General features: G+C 40.2%; 2 protein-coding genes across 2 annotated transcripts in view; both read right to left on the reverse strand.

Annotated features, from left to right (window-relative positions):
- Nucleotides 1–723: 723 nt before the first annotated feature.
- Nucleotides 724–3,370, reverse strand: LOC105883025 (intraflagellar transport protein 70B-like). The gene has a single exon (XM_012785886.3). The coding sequence runs from the start codon at nucleotides 3,340–3,342 to the stop codon at nucleotides 1,345–1,347; it is 1,998 nt and encodes a 665-aa protein (XP_012641340.2). The 5' UTR covers nucleotides 3,343–3,370; the 3' UTR covers nucleotides 724–1,344.
- A 6,932-nt stretch (nucleotides 3,371–10,302) lies between these two features.
- Nucleotides 10,303–19,396, reverse strand: part of LOC105883021 (dual 3',5'-cyclic-AMP and -GMP phosphodiesterase 11A) — a 185,836-nt gene continuing 176,742 nt past the window's right edge. The window contains exon 16 of the mRNA XM_076005395.1: nucleotides 10,303–13,015. Within this exon, the coding sequence (XP_075861510.1) occupies nucleotides 12,860–13,015 (156 nt within the window). The 3' untranslated portion in view covers nucleotides 10,303–12,859. The remainder of the gene's footprint in view (nucleotides 13,016–19,396) is intronic.

Raw genomic sequence — 19,396 nt, forward strand, 5'->3', positions numbered from 1 at the left:
GACTGCAAACTATTTCAACCTCTGTGGATAGCAATATGGAGATACCTTAAAGCGATACAAGTAGATCTACCATTTGATCCAGCAATCTCATTGCTGGGCATCTACCCAAAAGATCCAATGACACTCTACAAAAAAGACACCTGCACTGGAATGTTTACAGCAGCACAATTCATAATTACAAGGCTGTGGAAACAGCCCAAGTGCCCATCAATCCAAGAATGGATTAATAAAATGTGGTATATGTATACCATGGAGTACTATTCAGCTCTAAGAAACAACGGTGATATAACACATCTTATATTTTCCTGGTTAGAGCTGGAACCCATACTACTAAGTGAAGTATCCCAAGAATGGAAAAACAAGCACCACATATACTCACCAGCAAACTGTTTTTAACTGAATAGCACCTAAGTGGACACATAGGTACTACAGTAATTGGGTATTGGGCAGGTGGGAGGGGGGAGGGGGTGGGTATATACATAATGAGTGACATATGCACCATCTGGGGGAAGGTCAGGCTGGAGACTGAGACTTGTGGGGGGAGGGGGGAAAGGGCATTTATTGAAACCTTAAAATTTGTACCCCCATAATATGCCAAAAAATATATATATGTATATAAACAAACAAAAAAACCTATGGGAACAATAACATCATACCTTATCATATTTATGTTCATATATTCAACTTACTAAACAAGTGGAGCAAAAGAAAACCATGGAGACATGTTTTCCAATTGTTTATTGTTTCTATTCCATAGCACCATAATTTTGTTAGGGCACAAGATTGTCCACTGGATCTCGTATGTTCTCATAAAATATTTAGAATGTGAGCAGTTTTTGTTAGATAAAGCATAACATGTGTATTAGAAAACATGCTGAAATATCCTAAAATTTATGCAAAACCTATGCATTACAAATTAATTTTCAGAGTAAGCTGTTGAAGTAGAACATATAATCCCTGAAATAATTATTACAGCCCATATATTCTATACATTAACTGAGTTCTGGACTTGATAATGCTTATTCCCTGGAGGATGTAATTTTGGCATACAGGGTACTTTTAACAAAACAGCAAAACACAAAAGATAACAAGGGCATTACAAATACTACTAAATGTAACTTGCCCATTCAGTTTTGAATTTTTTCATAAATCCTTCCAGGGTTCAAGTTCATTTTATTTTAATTCAGTTTGTGTGTTTTCTCAAAAGAAGAACTGTATGTATTTATTTTAATTATAACTGAAAAGGGGGAAAAGTTCCACATATAACAAGAGTAAAGATGCCAAAGGCTAGAGATAAAACAAAGATAACAAAACCAATATGATAAAATTCATTATCAGACATTATTAAATATTCCATCCTATAATTTCATAAATCAAAGCTTTCAACTGTCTGGACTCATAGGTGACTGTATTCTTTCCAGTATGCATTCTTTCTTCTTCCAGAGGTTGTTCTATAACAGCAGGTATGTTTTTGCCATAAAGCTCACAGTGTTCTAGAAACTGGACACATTCTTGAATAACACTGTCACGAAGCACTATCATGTGTTTTGACATGTTTTCTAACAAGGACAGGAAACATCTTTTGGCATAATACCAGGTATCAGTTCCAAGTTTTTTATTATAAGGTTCTAAGCTTTTGATAACTCGAGAAATACCAAAGTCATAATTTCCTTTGGCACAATAAAGAGTTCCTATTACCAAATTCACAATGCAGAGATGGTAGATTTTCTTATCTGGGTCATCATAAGAGAGCTGCTCTTCCTCCTTCTCAATCTTCCTCATCAACTCCTCAGCTTCTTCATTTTGACTTGTCATAATGTATGAAACACAGAGGTTAGCTAATACAATAGCACTGACACTCAAGATGTTATCATAATGTTTCTTGACTATGGGTTCATAGAAACCGATGGCTTCTTTGTACTTGTTTTCCTGCATGAACAGAACATGAGCCACATTCAGCTTCCACACATCATGGTCATTACAGAATTCCACGGATTTGCGAAAGATCTTCTCCACCATGGGATAATTTTCAAGGTTCCAGTAGATTTTTGCCTGGGCCATCAACACGGGAATATACTTTTCTAGAGTTTCATCATAGTCATTCACTGCCTTTTTGACAGCATCCTCATCTCTGTTGTGTCTTGCTTCCTGTACTTGTTTGGTGAGTCTCCGAAGCTGCTCAGTCAGCATCCCTGCTAGCCCATCAAACTTAATGAAAGCCTCCTCAGGAGCTGTCTGGCAAGTGATCATAGCATCCAAGAAGTCGTAGAGATAGGGTGTGAGGAACTTATATGTCAGATGGGCATTTTCTGCCAGGACATCTGCTGCCAGGTCAAAATACTCATATTTACAGTAGAGCAGCAATAGGTTGCCAAAAGTCTCTGGGGGGAAGGGATTCTGTTGGAGCAAAAACTGTAGCTTTTCGAATCCTTCTGTAGGTTTGGCATCCATGTTTATTAGTGCCTGGTTGTGCAGGGTCACAGGGTCCAACTCTTCCTCTGCCCTGGGTGGCATGTCAGTCAGGGTTTCTTGGGCTACCTCATAGTTTCTCAGTTGGTATTCTATGGCTGCCTTGAGGTTGAAGGCTTCCACTAGAGCAGTCTGGTGGAGAACTAAGGTGTTGCCAACACTGCGAATATCAATGCCTTCAGTGGTCATGCCCACACCTAGCTCTGGGTGCTGGCGGATGCCGTGCTCAATAATATCAGCAATATGCTTCAGCGCTGAGGCATACTGCCGGTTGCTGTAACAGGCCAAAGCCAGGTTGTAGGAAAGGTCAGGTCGGTAGCCTGAGGCCTGCAGGGCCGCAAAGAACTTGGCACACGCTGCTTCATACTGTCCCTCCTTGTAGAGCAAACAGCCCAGGTTGACGTGGCCATCGTGCTCATTCTCGCCCCCACTCTCTTCTGCCCCTTCCCCACCCAGCAGCTGCTCTACCAGGCTCCTGGCCCCTGACAGGTCGCCCTCGCTGTACTTGATAGCAGCTTGCAGGCGGAGGACTCGGCTGTGGTAGGCGGGGTTGTCCAGCAGGAGGAAGGCGACCCGGGTGGCCTCAGGATAAAGGCAGGCCTTGTACAGGGCCTGGGCCTGGTACAGGCGGTACTGTTCCAGTTCGGGGTGCAGCTGGCCCAGCTGCTCATAGCACTCGGCCGCCAGCGCGAACTCCTGCAGGCGGTAGTAGCAGTAGCCCAGCAGCGACAGGCCGGCGCGGCTCCTCGGGCTCCGCTGCAGCTCCCCGCCCAGCAGCTGCACCGCCTCGGCGTAGCGGGCATCTCGGATGAGCCGGTACACGACGGCGGTGTACTCTCCATCAGGGATCTGCGAGCCGCTCATCCCCGCCATAACGGCCAGGAAAGTTGCGCGTGCTCGTTACCACGGCAACAGGACAACCGGAAACGGAAGCCGGAGGTTACTTCGGTGCGCAGGAACTCGTTTGGCGTAAAAAGGGATCAGTGTCGGGAGTTTCTCAATTTCTGATTTTTTTCTTCCAATACCCTGGACTGCGGAGTGGCCGCAGTCTGGGAGGGGAGAGGAAGATTCTGAGGACATTTAGTGGCCGAAACTTCCCCTCCCGGCATGCACTGTTGCAGCCGCATCTCTGGCAGGGACCTAGCCGCGCTGCATGCTGGGAGGCGTAGTCTCTACTTCACTGACACTCCTCCGCCCCGCAATCTCCCCCTCCCATTAGGGGACGCAGAGTCATTGTCTTCCCTGCTTCTTAAGGATGAGGGTTGATAGCTGTTTGTATTGTGCCACTTCAGTCTCTGGCACAGAGAGGAAGGTTTACTGTCCGATGTACCTTGCGTTTTTGAGCCTTGGACACTGTGTGGTCCATACTAATGGCATTTGTCATTGTTGTGATAGGAATGACCGGAGAAAGTAACTGCCAATGCCCAAAGCAGTACCCAAAGCAATGCCCAAGGCAATTTAAAGCAATACCTAAAAGCAGTGACTGCCAGTTCCTTGTCTCAGGAAGTGGATGGAAAAGGCGGGTCATCTAGGAATTTCCTGGAATTAGAGTAAGTTCTTCTTATGCTTCCCTGAGGGCACACTTTCTAAGGATAGGATAGTACAGCCACCAGGAGTCCTTATTTTGGTCATTTCTAGTGGTTCATGAGAAGAAAACGTGAATCTTAATTGGGAGATGGAGGAAAACATCGGTTTATTATTGGCAGGGAACGTTGGAGAGCCAGAGCAGTAGATAGATCCAAGTTTAAATGTCAGCATATACTCAGTAATATTTGTTATGGAAAAGGAAGGCAAGAGATATTTGGATCCAAAACTGATCAGTTTCCTCCATCTCCCATAACATTTATTGATCTTTCATGATCTCCATTGGTTTCTCTAGCACCTGAGATAAACATAGTCCAATAAAAGTATGTCTTTATTATATAGAGACGTCAATGTAAGTCCTCGTGTGCCTCTTCAATTGTATTCTGCCCATAAATATTTTCTACATTTAAATTTAAGCACCGTCAGCCATATTGTATGGCACTTTATTATAGACCATTTACCTATATTATTTCTAATTTTAATAATCACCCCATAATCTGCATGTTAAAGGTGAAGAACTCTGTGGGCTAGAAAGGTTTAAAGGTTTAAGTAATTTGCTCAAGACTACCCCTAGATAGGTAGCAGCTGAGCTACTTTCAGTAAGAAATGCTAATGAATAACCCAATCCATATATTTCCTATAGATGAGTTTGTAAGGGCCCAGTGTTTGGTGTCAAATGTGTATGGAGGAAGATTAATGTCTTGTTTCTTCATTATCCATTACAACAACCAGCTAACTTGGAATGGGCAGTAGACTTTGACCTTCTAGGTTCAATTGCAGCTATTAGGAAGTGACTAGTGAGGGTTGTGTAGCTCCTAATCACCTAGTATCACTAGGGGAAACTTCAGTAGGTGTGTGTTTGCTCATGTCGTAAAATGACTGATTTAATGTGCTTATTCAGTCTTTTTCTTTGTTAAGAATTGGCAGAGTTGTGTCTTTCTGGGTGCAAGGAACCTCTCAATGCATCAATAGCAAGAAAGGGACAAATTGCACCCATTTCAGAAGGGTTGTGTGGGGCTTTGACTCACCCAAGATACCCCCAGAAAGCAAATGAGGAGTACTACTACAACCCTATTCTGAGGCTTATTTCAAGCTGATCTCCTGGTGCGCCCTTTTAGGATCTTAAACACTGGGAGGTATGTGGATGGACGGATGCTGACTACTGCTGCTGCTCCTTATTATTGAATAAGGTGGGGGAGAGGGTGCATCTTTTTTAAGGCTGATTGTCCAAGTTGTTCCTTGGAAATGTAGGCTCAGTATTTTAAAATCCTTGTGTATGGACTGTTACTTTGGGCATTAAATCAAAGTAAGATGACAAAACATGGAAATGGGCAATTGCCTGTTATGTCTTTAGCCCAACTCTGTTTTGCAGAGTTGTATTTGCATCATGAAAGCATTCACCTTCAAATGGCTTCTTGAAAATGTATGAAAGATAAAAGGACTATCTTCTTTCTTCCAAATTTCTCTGATCTCTACAGGCATTAGTTGGGGTTCTCCTCTTTGTGTTGTTAACCTGTGAGCATGGCAGCTGAAGTGGGCAGGAGGGAGGCCATTCTATGTCTTCCTCCCTATTTCCTGTGATGTTTCTCCAGAGGCCTGGCTTGAAAAAAGCAGGACATTCGGTTTAGACAGATGGAGGGCAGGGTCATTTTCAAAATGAAATGAGTGCACAAATCACGCTGTGAAATTGGCATGACCATCACTGCTGCTGTGATAGACCGACTTTTATTTAGTCTCTGATAGGCAGTTGGGGAATAGATTAGTTTTTGCAGGGAGGAGGTGAGAGAAGGCTTTTTAAAATAGAAATTCTGGAAAGCAATAAACAGGGTGGAATATTATAAAATGTCATAAAGGATCATTTTGTTTGCAATAGAATCTTGAAAAGCTGGAGCATATATCAAAAAGTTAAGTGTATCATACCATTTCAAGCAAGGCCTTTGATGGTTGTAATAAAGTGATTTAGTGACTTGTAGAAAGGAATTAGAGTTTGAAAAAATGGTGTTGGACTTAGGGTGGATTTTGCTGCACAAAGGGATACATATTTACCATGTAGAAGAGTTCTATGTAGGCAAAATGTAGAGGAGCAGAAAGCATGATGTTTCTTAGCATGCTTATGTTCTGCCTCCCAAAATATGTGATGATCAAATCCCAAATTCTATTTGTATATAGAATCTATTTGGCATTCTTTTTTTAAAACTACTTGGAAGGTATGTATTTTTATGTATCCTGTAAATGTGTCTATTTTCTGTTGGTAAGTATTGTTAATTTATGAATATTTCAACCACAGCTATGATCAAATATCTTCTTTTATAAAGAAAGACCTTTTGCAAAACCATTTTCCAGTTGCTATTTTTTATTCCTTTTGATTCCAGACCATTTGCTTCAGGATGGCCAGTTTGGGGGGCTTGGTTGCTTTGTATCCCCATTCCCAATCCCCATCTCCCAATATGAAGAGGAAAGAAAAAATAGTGCCAAATTTGTAATGTAGTTGAATGACTTTTTAGGAGCATCTGTTCAACCTTTTAGACTTCTGGAAAGACTGTATGCTAAAATCAACACTTGAGAACATTTATGCTCAGATGGTGAGACATTTAACCTCATTATGAACTTTCCTTTTGCTTGTAGTTCCAGCTTTATTAATATTTTAATTAGATTTCCTTCTTGAGTACACCTTGCTTTTGATCAAGTAGCTTGTATTTTGGGGTTTACAGTGTTATTGTCTAAATTAGCTTACCAGGGAGAACATAATAGCATTAAGGTTTATAAAAGGGATTAATAGAGAAGGCAAAACCGTGGACACTGGCATTTAAAAAAACAACAATCAACCAACCATTCAAACAAAGAGCTACTCTAAGGGCCTGTGTTTATGCAGTACTTTCAGTACCAGGCCTGCTTTGCCTAACTTCCCTCATTAATCCTCACAGCCCTCTGTGAATTAGGTGAGCCTTATCGTTGGCCCCACTTTAAAACTGCAAGCTGGAAAGCACAAAGGAGCGGGTGGTTGCCTGGCCAGCAGTGGTGATTGCTTATGCTGGCCAGTAGTGGGCCTCACTGTACCTCTCCCCTCTCTCTCCCTGGGCACCTCCTCTCCAGTCATTTGAATTGGCTTTGGATCATTTGCTGCAGTTTGTTCTAATAGAACAGGCACAATGGTGTAAGAATTTTAAAGTTTAAGCACCGAAGCCGTTGTGTAATTGTATGGCGTCAGTGTGGCTGGCGGCCCTGCGTTGATGCGATCCCCCTGTGTAATTGCCCATGCAAATTTGAGCAATCTGTAACGGACACAGGAACCCAGCATTTGGCTGCAGACTTTCCTACCTCCAGAAAAACCTCAATAATTTGAAGGAGCTTTTGTCATCTTTCAAGTGCTATATGAACAGGGATATCCCGGTATCCTTCTCACACAGGCAAACATCACCACACGTCAAGGCAAAGTTAATGGGCTAAATTAATAGTCAAAATATAAATTGTAGGTATTTGTATGCATGCTTGCTTCTTTCAGCCCTTAAGTCACCCTTCTCGAAATAAAGATTATTACAGAGCTTTAGTTGAACTTCAAGCATTTTATTAAAAACAAAGATATTTAGGTTTCTTAAAGCAGACTGTTTCAAAATCATGGATTAGTTGCTTGTGAAATGGCCAAGCAGTCTAAAATGTGGTATTCCTATAATGAATCATCAGTTTGGGAAATCTACACAAAGGGAATGACTTCAAACAATTCAACTGAAACATATTTCCCTTCTTTCGGGTAAAACAATAATAAACAGGAAGCAAGTCAGTAGGGGATCCTTTTTAGATTATTGTACATCTAAATAAAATGGCAAAAGCAATTTCCCCTCAAGGGAATGAGACTCAACAAAACCTAGCCTTCTATTTCCACACTATGATGTTTTTACAAAATTTACCTAAATATGATTTAATCTAAATCTAAACTAAAGCAAAAGGAAAATTGAGATTCTAACATGCACTTATACACAGAAAATGAACACGGAGATAAATGATGGCCACAAATAACACATTTTTCACAGCAAATATTTCATTTACTTAATAAAACAAACATATTTCTGTACCAGTGTATACATCCAACAACATTGGTGTAGGTATGCTGCACAAATAAACAATGTATCTTTAGCACTGCTGAAAGTTGTACCAAACATGCAAAAAAATTTGAAATTAATTAAAAAAAATGTACAACCCAAAATTACTAGCTGAAAAAAAAGTTCGAGACACAAGCAATGTAAGCACGACATTGGACACTGCTAAATCTAAATGCTCATCATGAAATTCTCCAGATACACCTCATTTTGTTTCTGCCATCTATGTGTTTGATCCCATTATTGTGCAAGCTTATTAAGGCCAAAACACCATAAACTAGACATGTAGCCACACTTAACCTTTAAATTTCCTGATACATTTGAGTTTGAGGACTTCTTTATAGCACATGGCAGAATAACAATTTTAAAGACTATTATTCTGAAGCAGATAATGAAGCTTTGCCACAGTAACATTGCCAGAGTTTTTAGGGTTCCAAATTAGGTTTTCTCCTGTTGCTGTAATGAATCTTTTTTTGTATTTTTTCTCCCAAGCCAAAGCAATTTTTAAAAATATATTTAAATCTTTCCATAATATGTTTAGATTTCTGTCTCACTTGAAGGGAATTGTTTCATACTATTACTGGGGATGAAACTGTTTTATCTTTCTGTAATTCATTATAGTCAGCAGTAAAAAATGGATTTTAAAATAATTGTACTGCAAAGTTAATAGAGCAGATTTTGTTTAATTACCTAAGGTAGGTGGATAAAGCATGATACATTTTAATACATAGAAAATGCAACTGAATTTTGGTGGAATTAATAATGGATAATATTGTTATTATACTAACACAAAGTGTTAAAGATTATTTTCCACCCAAATATTTTATATTTGCAAATATAAAATACCCAGAAATGTGTAGACATTTCAGATTTTAGAAACAGAAAACACACATGCAATTTTAACTTCTCTTGACTCATTTTACATTAAAAATAAATTCATTTCTAAATTATTGACTACCATTTATGGGATATCTATGATATGAGATAATCTAAAATTGTTTTTTATGAAATAAAAGGGTATATTTTTAAAGAATTGTATTGATGACCATATCTTTCACCATCACTAGAGGCGGGCTCAGACAGATCTGCAGTATGATTATTTTTCTATCTACCCCATATATGTAACTTTTTATTGTGTCTTTAATAAGAAGATGACCTCCTTAGGTTTGTTCCTATTTTATTTGAGAAGAATAAATAAGAAGATTATCTGGAAAAATTTTAAAAAGCAAAACACATCTTGGTCCTTTGCTGTGGGAACTGAATAAAAGTCAGTCCTTCAATTCAATAGATGGAAGACCTGAGACCTGGAGAGTTCCAAGATTACAGGTCTAGCCAGTGGCCAGGCTAGCATGGAGTCCCAATCTACTGTGCACTGGATGGTGCCCTTTGCAGTGTGGAGGGCTGTCCCTACCTGCCAGGAATGCCAGCTACATTGTAGGTTGTGCATATATTATCTAAATACTGGCTAACAAGAATAAATATCATGTCTGAAAAAAATACATCTCATAGAAAAAGTAGGATGATGTCATTTCAACCATTAATGCCAAGAGACCCAAGGAAGCAAATATGATCTGATCAGTTTGAGGTTTTACAAAAAGACTCACATTTCAAATACCTTCCTCCTCTAGGAGATAAACATTAACAATAAGGACTGGGACAATTTCTCTTTCTCTATTTTGGAAAAGCAGAGTTGTATGGATAATCACACATACCTCACATTCTTGGAAAATTAAAAATCATTTAGAAATGGGATTAAAACTACCTAACCCCCCACCCCCCAAGAGTTCAGTCTTTTACCCCCAGGGTTGTTGGCACCCTGAAGGACTGCCACCCTCCCTTCCACTGCTCCGTGGTCATGGAGGATCAGACCCATAGGATTAGTCAGCAGTTTCTGCATCTTGACCCGCAATAGGAAAGATACCTTGAGACAGGAGAAATAGATGGAGGCAATTACAAACAGCTACTTGATTGATGGTTGACATTGTCAGGGCTCCACTGTATGGCAGATTGCAATGGTGTTGAACTCCCCTTGCTACCAGTGGATGTTGCTATTGGCAACCGTGCAGTGAAGCCAATAAAAAGGGAAGAAAATGAGAGGAAAACTCAACCTTAGTGGAAGCTGTAGGGTTTGTGCTATAAATTATGTTCCCCTTAGCAATATGCAGTATCAACATTCAGGGTGGCTACAGTGCTTTTAGCTGCCTGCAGTCTCTGTCAGACCCTGGGTCCAGTTTTATCATAAAGCACATGCTTTAAAATGTTGCTCTAGATGGACTGGCATCCATTTGTCTGGGGTACTTATTTATTTATTGTTGGGGAGGATAACAGATGTGGGCTCATCTCTGCCTCACATGGACTGATTTTCAATTCCCATTCGGGACATAAACATGATGTGGCACAATACGCAGGGACACCTGCAGTGCCTCTGAGCTGCAGACACGTGATGATCTCGCAGACCAGGCTCTGTCCCTAACCCCACCCATGCTTTCTTTGTTCCTTACCTGAAGGAGGGGAGACAGCCCTGCAGAAGTTATTTTCCTTTATAGTGGAGTGATTCAGAAAACTGGCTTAATAAAATCCATAAATCTGAACAACCTCCTCTTACCTGCTCTGCGGAGGCAGTTTTTCCTGCACTCATTGTCTCCTCTGGTTTTTCCAGTCTTCCCTGCAGAGACAGCTGTAAAGGGGAGCTAGGAACATTATTTTTTAGGGCTCCCACTCCTTCCGTCTCTCTTTTGTCAACCCCCTCCCTGCTCAAGTGTCTCTCTTTTCTGAGCAATTGATGGCAGGATTCTACATCTTCATGTTTTGGGTTGGAAGTACCATTTTTCTTTGTTTGCATTGACTTTCACCTTGCCTTTGGCAATTCCTTTATTCACCTGCCTCAGTCCCTATCTTTGCTTTATTGGTCATCTTATTTTTCTTCTTCTTCCTTTTTTCCCCCTTTGTCTGGTTTATAATTTTCTTTAACTTCATTCCCTGCTATAAAGAATCTTACTTCCCTACACTTACCTGCTCTCCCCTCACTTAATTTTACCTACTCATTCCACAAACATTTTTCCAATTTCTCTACTGTGTATTGGAAAAACACGTCCCTTGTAAAACTTGGCCCCTATTTCTTTAATAGTTGAATTGTAAAGTTAATAACTGATGCTGATGAGTAACAACATGAACAAAATGGTTTGTAAATTTTAGAATTTTTAGAGCTGGAAAGGACCTCAGGTTTCATCTAATTCAGGGATTTTCAAACTCCTCTGAGTCCCTTTGTGGATCACCATGTGTATAATCAAAGAGATGAAGATTTGTAGGGGCTGTGGATCCCCAAACCCTGCTTCAAACAGAGGAATTCTGCTTTTTGATGTTTTATTTCTTGGCAATTCCTTGAAAGAGTTATTTGAACAAAGAGTTCTAAAGTTAAAACTGTTTGAAAATCATTTCCTAGTATAAGACAGATAAGGAAACAAACTTAGAGAAGTGACTTGTCCAAATTTACCCAGTCAGTAGTGCCAAAGCTAGGGACTGACGTCTATCTTCTAGCCCAGTGTTCTCTGGATAAGACATACCATGTCCTCAGGTAAAATGGAAAACAAAGAGACCATCTAGTCATTGCATCTATTTAATATAGTTTATTCTTCCCTATTATAAACCTGGCTTCCCACAGAATATGGGTTCTCTGTCCAGACTGTTATTTCTTAATCTTTCAAGCATATTTTTAAAGGAAAAATCCAAAATTGAGGATGCTTATGGCTTTAAGTTGGTTACTGGTAGTAACCATAAATTTGATACCAAAACTCATCACTAGGAGAACGCAAGGTAGTCAATGCTCAATCTCTATGGCTCTGCTGAATCCTGTGAAATATATCTTGCTGTTGGAACTAGTTCCTAAATGTTTCTAGGGACTATAGTTCCTAGATGTCACTTGTGGTAAATCCAGCTATAGATTTTCTTTCATTCTTGCTTTAATTAAAGTCTATTAATCCATTCCTTCTGGGAGAAGACTTGGTCTATAATAAAGGTTGAATTAAAAAACTTTGAAAAAGGGGACCACGGTCCCAATGCAGAATCACAATCAGACAAACACACTTGTTGTATTTCTGCTATGGACCTTTTTTTGGGGAAAACTGGGTGGGATTGGCTGGTATTTATGACAGTATAGCTTATCCTTTAGGTAGGCAATTCTAAAGGCTCTGATCCATCATTAAGAGGCTTTAGGATTAAAAATAAAATACCTCTCTAGATTACAGATCAGGATTCTTGGGACAGTCTGGCACAAAAGGGCATTCAGAGAGAGGAAGCAAAGGCAGGCAGCGTTTGGCTTGTAACGAACAGAAGAGCCATATACAAAATGAAGCAGCGCTAATGACGCTTTCACGGTTCAGTGTTCCCGCAGCACAGAGTGAGCGGGGCCGAATGTCCTCAGGTCCTTGGATCCAAAACAGTCCTCTGCCCAGAGCCTTCGTCTCAGCCCGTGTGGGTCCATCAGAGGAAGGTGAGGGTCCTGGGGTGTGCTCCTGGCCCCACCTCCTCCTTTGTCCTTCCTGTCACCCTCTCCGCTGCTGACCACACTTCAAGGTGAAAGCCCAGCCATGCTTCCCAGCACACCCTCGAGACCTTAGGTCTGTCTGAGCTAAAAGAACAAAAGGATGATGTGGCTAGACTGGAGTCGGCCTTTCAGGATGCAGTCATTTTGCAGCGGCAGCTGACTTGGAGGTTTAGTTTCTGTCCTCTTCAGCTACTGTGAGGCTGGCAGTGGAGGGAGAGGCAGCTGAGACCAGCAGCCTTTTTTGGTGCAATTCTTCCCACTTCCTTCTGTTTGCAGCCACGGAATCTAGCATTGGCTTCAGTTTCACATTGACTTTCACCAATGCCTAAAACAAAACAAAAAACAGGTGAGGGAGAGAAGAACCAGAGTCATTGACATGATTTTCCACCTTTAATTTATGAGGACAATGGAAACTGGCTGTAAGGAGTAAAAGTGATGATTATTTTGGTAAACAAGAGCTATTTACAAGAAGTAAATATTCATTTAACACCATTATGGTGTATTAATAGAGCCTTCTACAGAGAATGAAAAAATAAAACAGGATGGTTGTGTTTAACTCCAGGGGGCGCCAGGCACGTAGACTCCGACTCTGTTTTACAACCACATCGAACAAGACAGAAATCAAAATTTCCCCTCACACATGTCTACTAACATGTGTATCTTTGCCTGCTACAGAGGGCTCCAGATCTCAAAAGACTGTAAAACCTAAATTTTTACTAAAATAATCCTACAATTGCTCCACCATAGATGACTCTGGGTGGACTTACCTGAGTAAGAAAGGCCAGGTAAGATCCTGAAACAAGAGAAGGTGTTTATTTTTAAAGCTATTTTAAAGATCTGGGAATTGTGCTAAATATACAGGTCAACATGGAAATATATATGAAATAGACATGGCAGAACAGAAAAGGAGTGTGGGAGAGAGTGAAAGAGGGGTGCAGGAGAGATGAGGGAAGAGACAATCTAGTGTGTGGCCAGAGCCATGTTGACCGCCAGGGTAGTGAAGCTCAGTGTCCCCACTTGCACCAGACCCTTCTAAATATTTTCTTTTTTTTTTAATTTTATGTGTGTGTGTTTGTGTTTTAATTAGGGGAATAATCCCCCTATTCCTATATTTGAGTTTCTCATCTTACAAAACCTAGATTGCCCCTGGTAGTGGAATGAGAGCCCTAAAAGTATGGTGGCTCATTTAAATTGAATGCAAATGAATAATTCTGCTTTCACGTCAGAGGCTACTCAGGGATAGGGGTGACGAGGGAGTGGGGAAGAGGATCTTGCATCTGAACTGGAGCTAGAACAAATTCAGGAAGCTCAGGTTAAATAGTAATAGGTAAATGTCTCACAGGCCAGAGGGGCATAGAGTTTGCCCAACAGGGAAATTCCATTATTCTCTGCTTCACTGATTTTTGAAAGTAAATGACAAATTTAAAAGTTTATAGAGTTCCTTTTCATTCTTTTAAATGCATGAATATCTATATTTTCATTATGTTAACTTTTTAAACTTTTCATTATGAAAAGCTTCAAACATATTCAATTAGTAAAATATGATTAGTAAAAACATCTATTATCTATTTGCCAATAAGTGTGAATAATAAATATAAGGTACCCATGTAAAACATATAAAGCAAAGGGCCTGGGAGTTGTTTTATTTTCTGGATAGCTCAATAAAAAAGGAAATTAGATTTTGATGATGTTTAATTTTTCAAAAAACATGGCCTTTATCTTTTTTAAATGAGGGGGGTTTTGGGTTATTTTAAAAATAATGCTTTTTATTGTAGTTATTTCATATTTTTAAAAATAATGTGTTAATTTTAGAAAATATAGAGACAAAAGATTTTTAAAAAGTACAAAGTAGAGGTAATTTGTAACCTTCCAACTCAGGAGAACCATTAATAACTTTTGGCTTTTGCCTTGAATGGGATCCTTCTATTATGTTTTCTAACTGGTTAAATTATCTAAACATCTCAAATATATTCACATGGTGGTGTTTTTATAACAGCGGTTTACAAATGGGCAGAATCAATGAGAACGTATGGATTTTTAAGCACTTGTACTTCTTGGGGGGCCTTTTTTCCATCTCCAGGGTCTCAAAGAAGTATGAAAACCTGGCACCCCCACATGGATGAGGAGGAGCTTCCACTACTGAACACCTACTATGTGCTAAATACATTGCCAGGCTGCTCTGCATACTTCATCTCAGTTATTCCTCACAATGACTCTGCACCATACAGATGATAAACCACGTCCCCCACATGTTAGGATCATGAATGACCCTTCGTCTTTCCACTGTGGGAGGAAGATATGAATCTGATAGGAAGTTAAAGATTCCTGTTGTAATCTTACCATTTGTTTTGGGAAGCTATGGAGAAAACCATTGTTTTTCTCAAGTAAAAATCAAGGATAGGACACAAGCCTGCCACACAGAATGAGTATACAGAGAAAGCTGTCGAGGATGTAGCATACAAGGTAGCTTTAAAAAGTCAAGAAGAAAAAAACAAAGAATAATACTGTATACACATCTTGAAATTGTGTGGCTTCAATGATTTTTAATAATCAATTCAAACCAGCTAAGAATTTTGTTATTCATAAGTTTTTAGAAACTGAAGACATGAACTTTGAGGACACTTTGAGTGTGATTGCTATTGTCATCCCATTGGGAAATGGCCTGACACCAGGAACTTCCTTCCTTTCTTCCTACTTATTCATACTCATCTTTCCTGTCTTCCCTCCTCTTATCCATCGATTCTGTCATCTGTCATCTTGGCTATGTATACAACTCTCATGAATTTTGACATGAATTCTCAAGACTTTCCATTCTTTGAATGAAATCTTTATGTCACTTAGGGCTTCCCTGTCCCTTGAGATTTAGGTAAAACTTGACCTTGAATTTATTTCCATGCTCTGGGCACCTTTCAGATTCTTCTCTATGATTTCCAAGTCTTAACTTCCTTCTATTTTTTCACTTCCTTCTTGAGTTTCACTTTATTTCCCTTTCTCATAGGAAATCCCATCACCCTCAACATTTTTGCTGCCCACTAACTACTGAACATGAGAGATTGTCATAGGGGAAGTGAGTTACCCCACTGACTCACTCCTCCACGCTCCTCCCCATCTCAAAGGCCACAGTCTTTTGCACCATAGGAAGAGTAAGCCAGTTTTCTCCCTAGCCCTATAGCACTGCTTTTATATAGACCTGCCCTGCCAGCCAGTCTGTTTTTCCTAGGTTCTCTGCAATTATGACAAATTAAAGTTTTTCTATCTTGGTACACTAAGCTCTATAGGGTAGTTTTTATTTTTCCCTATAAAGAAATGAATTAATAAAGGAGCATGGAGCTGTGAGGTTGTTAGCCTATGAAAGGGGGGTGTTCTCACTTTATGTCCTGGGTCAGTTAGCTTCTTTTGTTCTGTGGCCACAAATTATGCCCCTGGGCCCGCCATGTCAACACCTTGCAGGTGTGTCCCATTCATCACAAGGGGGACAGAAGGTGAACATATGATTCAACGACTGCAATTTCACCACACTTCCTGAAAGCCTTCTCCAAGCATGACCTGTGGTTAGGGAGCGGCCAATAGCAAGGTCCTTGAACAGGAAAAATAGCTCTTCATGTTGAGGACAGCAGAATGAACTCCCCCAAGCACAACTGCAAACCACCTGTTAGTAAACCTGATTTATCCACTCAAATAACTCTCTACTCCAGGGAGTTCCAGGAATATGAGTAAAATTTAACTATATATAAGTTAAAGGAGTTAGCGTGGGAGTTGAACGCCCAGAAATAATCAAGCACCCTAATGAATACTGAGTGCTCCACCCGGGCTGAGATGATGTCTCTGTTCACATCAATGTCCTTAAAACAGAGTATATTCTCTCTCTCTTTCTTAACAGTGATGTTTATCACAAGAAAAAAACATCTAATTTTAAATCAGATGTACTAGTTATTTCATATGATAGTAAAACAAGCAAATATAATAATTCAGGCAGTGATCAGAATCTCCTTTATTTCCATGAGAAAAATGTAGATGCTTGTTTTCTACTCAATGCACAGTGTTTTTATTTGGACAATCGTGTGAGGTAGCACACAACTGCCATGGTTTTATTTAGTATAGTTTGGCACCAGCTCCCCTTTACTCTGATCAAGCCTTTTAATTAAACTGACTACTATAATTCCTATGGAAATTAGTGTTTATGTTATTTTCCTGCTACAAAAGCATTTCTCTAGACCTTGTTTTTTTTTAATCCCAGGAGCACAAATTGGAATTTTTTTTCTGCTTGAAATGTAATTAAAAACTCATTTGATTACAATATTTCTGGCTCTGTTTTACTTATTAAATTCCTGTAATCAGTTTTCTTTTATGAAGCTGCTGGGAAATGATCTCAAAAGCAACACATTTTTCTCTTCCTTGGCAGGTTCCCTAGCATTTACTAAATTACATTCATAGCACCTGCCCATGATTCGAATCACTCCACCAATTTATCCCTTAAACCATTTAAGTTTATTTGGCATAGCCCCAAACAGCTTTCTTTCCTTTATCCTCGCTCTTTATTCTCCCTCTGGCTTCCTTTGTGTTGAATAAAAAATTGGGTGGGTGCTGAGTACATATTTCTCAGAATTCCTCTTTCTCTTTGTTTTATATTCTCCCGAAACACAGAATTGCCACACTAGAATATTGTTTTCCTCTGGCCAGGTGCTGGTTCTAGGCAAAGGCATCAAAACTTCTATCTTAAGGAATTAGTCTCACACTGTAACATTTGTTACATAAAGGCAGTTAACTGGGAGAATATGGAACTATTAAAATATTACTAAAGCAAGGGATTATCCCCAACCTAAATTCCATGGCTTATGGTGATTATGTGCAATGTGCCGTCCTCAAGAATTGCTTCTCGTATTTAGAAAAATACAGGCATTCCTAAAAGCTTGTCATCTGCGAATGACACCTATTGGGTGCTGAGAGGATGCTACTATTATCTGTGTAGTTCCACCTGCCCCTCACTTATCGAAAGAGACGGGGAAACAGCGCCAGTTGGATCACCGTCCATATGCACCGTCAGGGTTATGTTTGTGGGGCATCAGCCACAGGATGCCTGGCTGTCCCCTGTGGCGACCCTGCTGCTTGACTGCTCAGCCACTGTGGAAAGGCAGCCAGAGGCAGTGAGCGCACTACCTGGGGGTGGGGGTGGGGTTGGGGGTGGGGGTGGGGTGGCGTCTGTTTTACTCTTTGTTCTGGCTTTAGAATGTTAGTTCCTTATGCTGAACTGACATCTCTATCCCTGTAATTTCTACCTCATGGTTCTGTAATTCTTGGGGTGCTCTCTCTTTAAACTAGAATTTTCTTCAGCAGTGGAGGACTGCTGTACTGCTTCAAGTTAGAGTTGATGCTGACCTGAAAGCCCAACTGGGGTGAACTGTGTCTGCCTTGGGGCCACCATATTAATCTCGCTGGGGCTCCCAAGCTCCCTCCAGCTCCCTCCTGGCCCACCACAGGCAGGACCTGGGATACTCTCCCCACTAGGGGACACAGCCCAGCATCTGGTCATCAGGGTAGCTGAGGGCCGCCTCCCCCCGCCTGCTTCTTTCCTGATTCCTTTCACATCCCATTGTTGAACTCTCTTGTGACCAGCACATGTGGTTTAGTCCACATTTTGTTTGTGTTTTGAGTAAGTAACACATTCACATAGTTCTGTGGTAATGAAAGGGTACCAAAGGGCAGCATAAAACCTCCTTCCTCCCCTGCCTAGCCACTTAGTCTCCTCCCCTATAGGCAACAGATGTTATCGGTTTCTTGAGTATCCTTCAAGAAATATTTCCTGCATGTGTGTAAGTACATAAATATATTTGCCCCTTTTTACAAATGGCAATACAGTACACAAATTGACCTGCGCAAATTGAGCTTTTATTCTTAATATATCTTGGATAAAATCTCATGTCCCTGCAAAAATGAGGTTTCATATTTTATGCAACCTAGTGTTCCATTGATGTCAAAATTTGTTTAATCAGTTCTTTTTCTTTCTTTCATTTTTTTATTTTTATTTTTTGAGACAGGGTCTCACTCTGTCACTCAGGGTAGAGTGCAGTGGCATCATCATAGCTCATTGCAACCTCAAATTCCTGAACTCAAGTGATCCTTCTGCCTCAGCCTCCCAAGTAGCTGGGACTACAGATGCATGCCACCATGCTAATTTTTCTGTTTTTTTTTTTTTTTTTTTCTTCTTGTAGAGATGGGGTCTTGCTCTTGCTCAGTCTGGTCTCAAACTCCTGACCTCAAGCAATCTGCCCACCTCAACCTCCCAAAGTGCTAGGATTAGAGGTGTGAGCCACCTCACTCAGCCTAACAGTTCCTTTTTTGATGGAACCTAAAGGTTGTTTACATTAATATTTGGCCATTACAAATAATGCTGTCATGGATATTGTTGTAGAAAGCCACTCTGTAGATCTGGAGTTCATCAGAGGGTCAAATTCTAAAATTGGTATTGCTGGATCAAAGGGCATGTGCACTTGCATCTTGGTGGATATTATCAAATCAACACATACGATTTTGCTTAAGATATATAGCAAGATCTTTCTGTTAACCACACTATTAATAACAAGAAAGAGAAAACATAGAAATAAGAGTTACTGTTTAGACTTAGACTTATTGGTTGCTTACTTTGTGTCAGACTATAGTAAGTGCCTTATATACATTGTCATTTAATTATCTCAAGAACCATATGAAG

Source organism: Microcebus murinus, chromosome 8, assembly GCF_040939455.1.
Source record: "Microcebus murinus isolate Inina chromosome 8, M.murinus_Inina_mat1.0, whole genome shotgun sequence".
In the NCBI taxonomy this organism is placed as follows: domain Eukaryota; kingdom Metazoa; phylum Chordata; class Mammalia; order Primates; family Cheirogaleidae; genus Microcebus; species Microcebus murinus.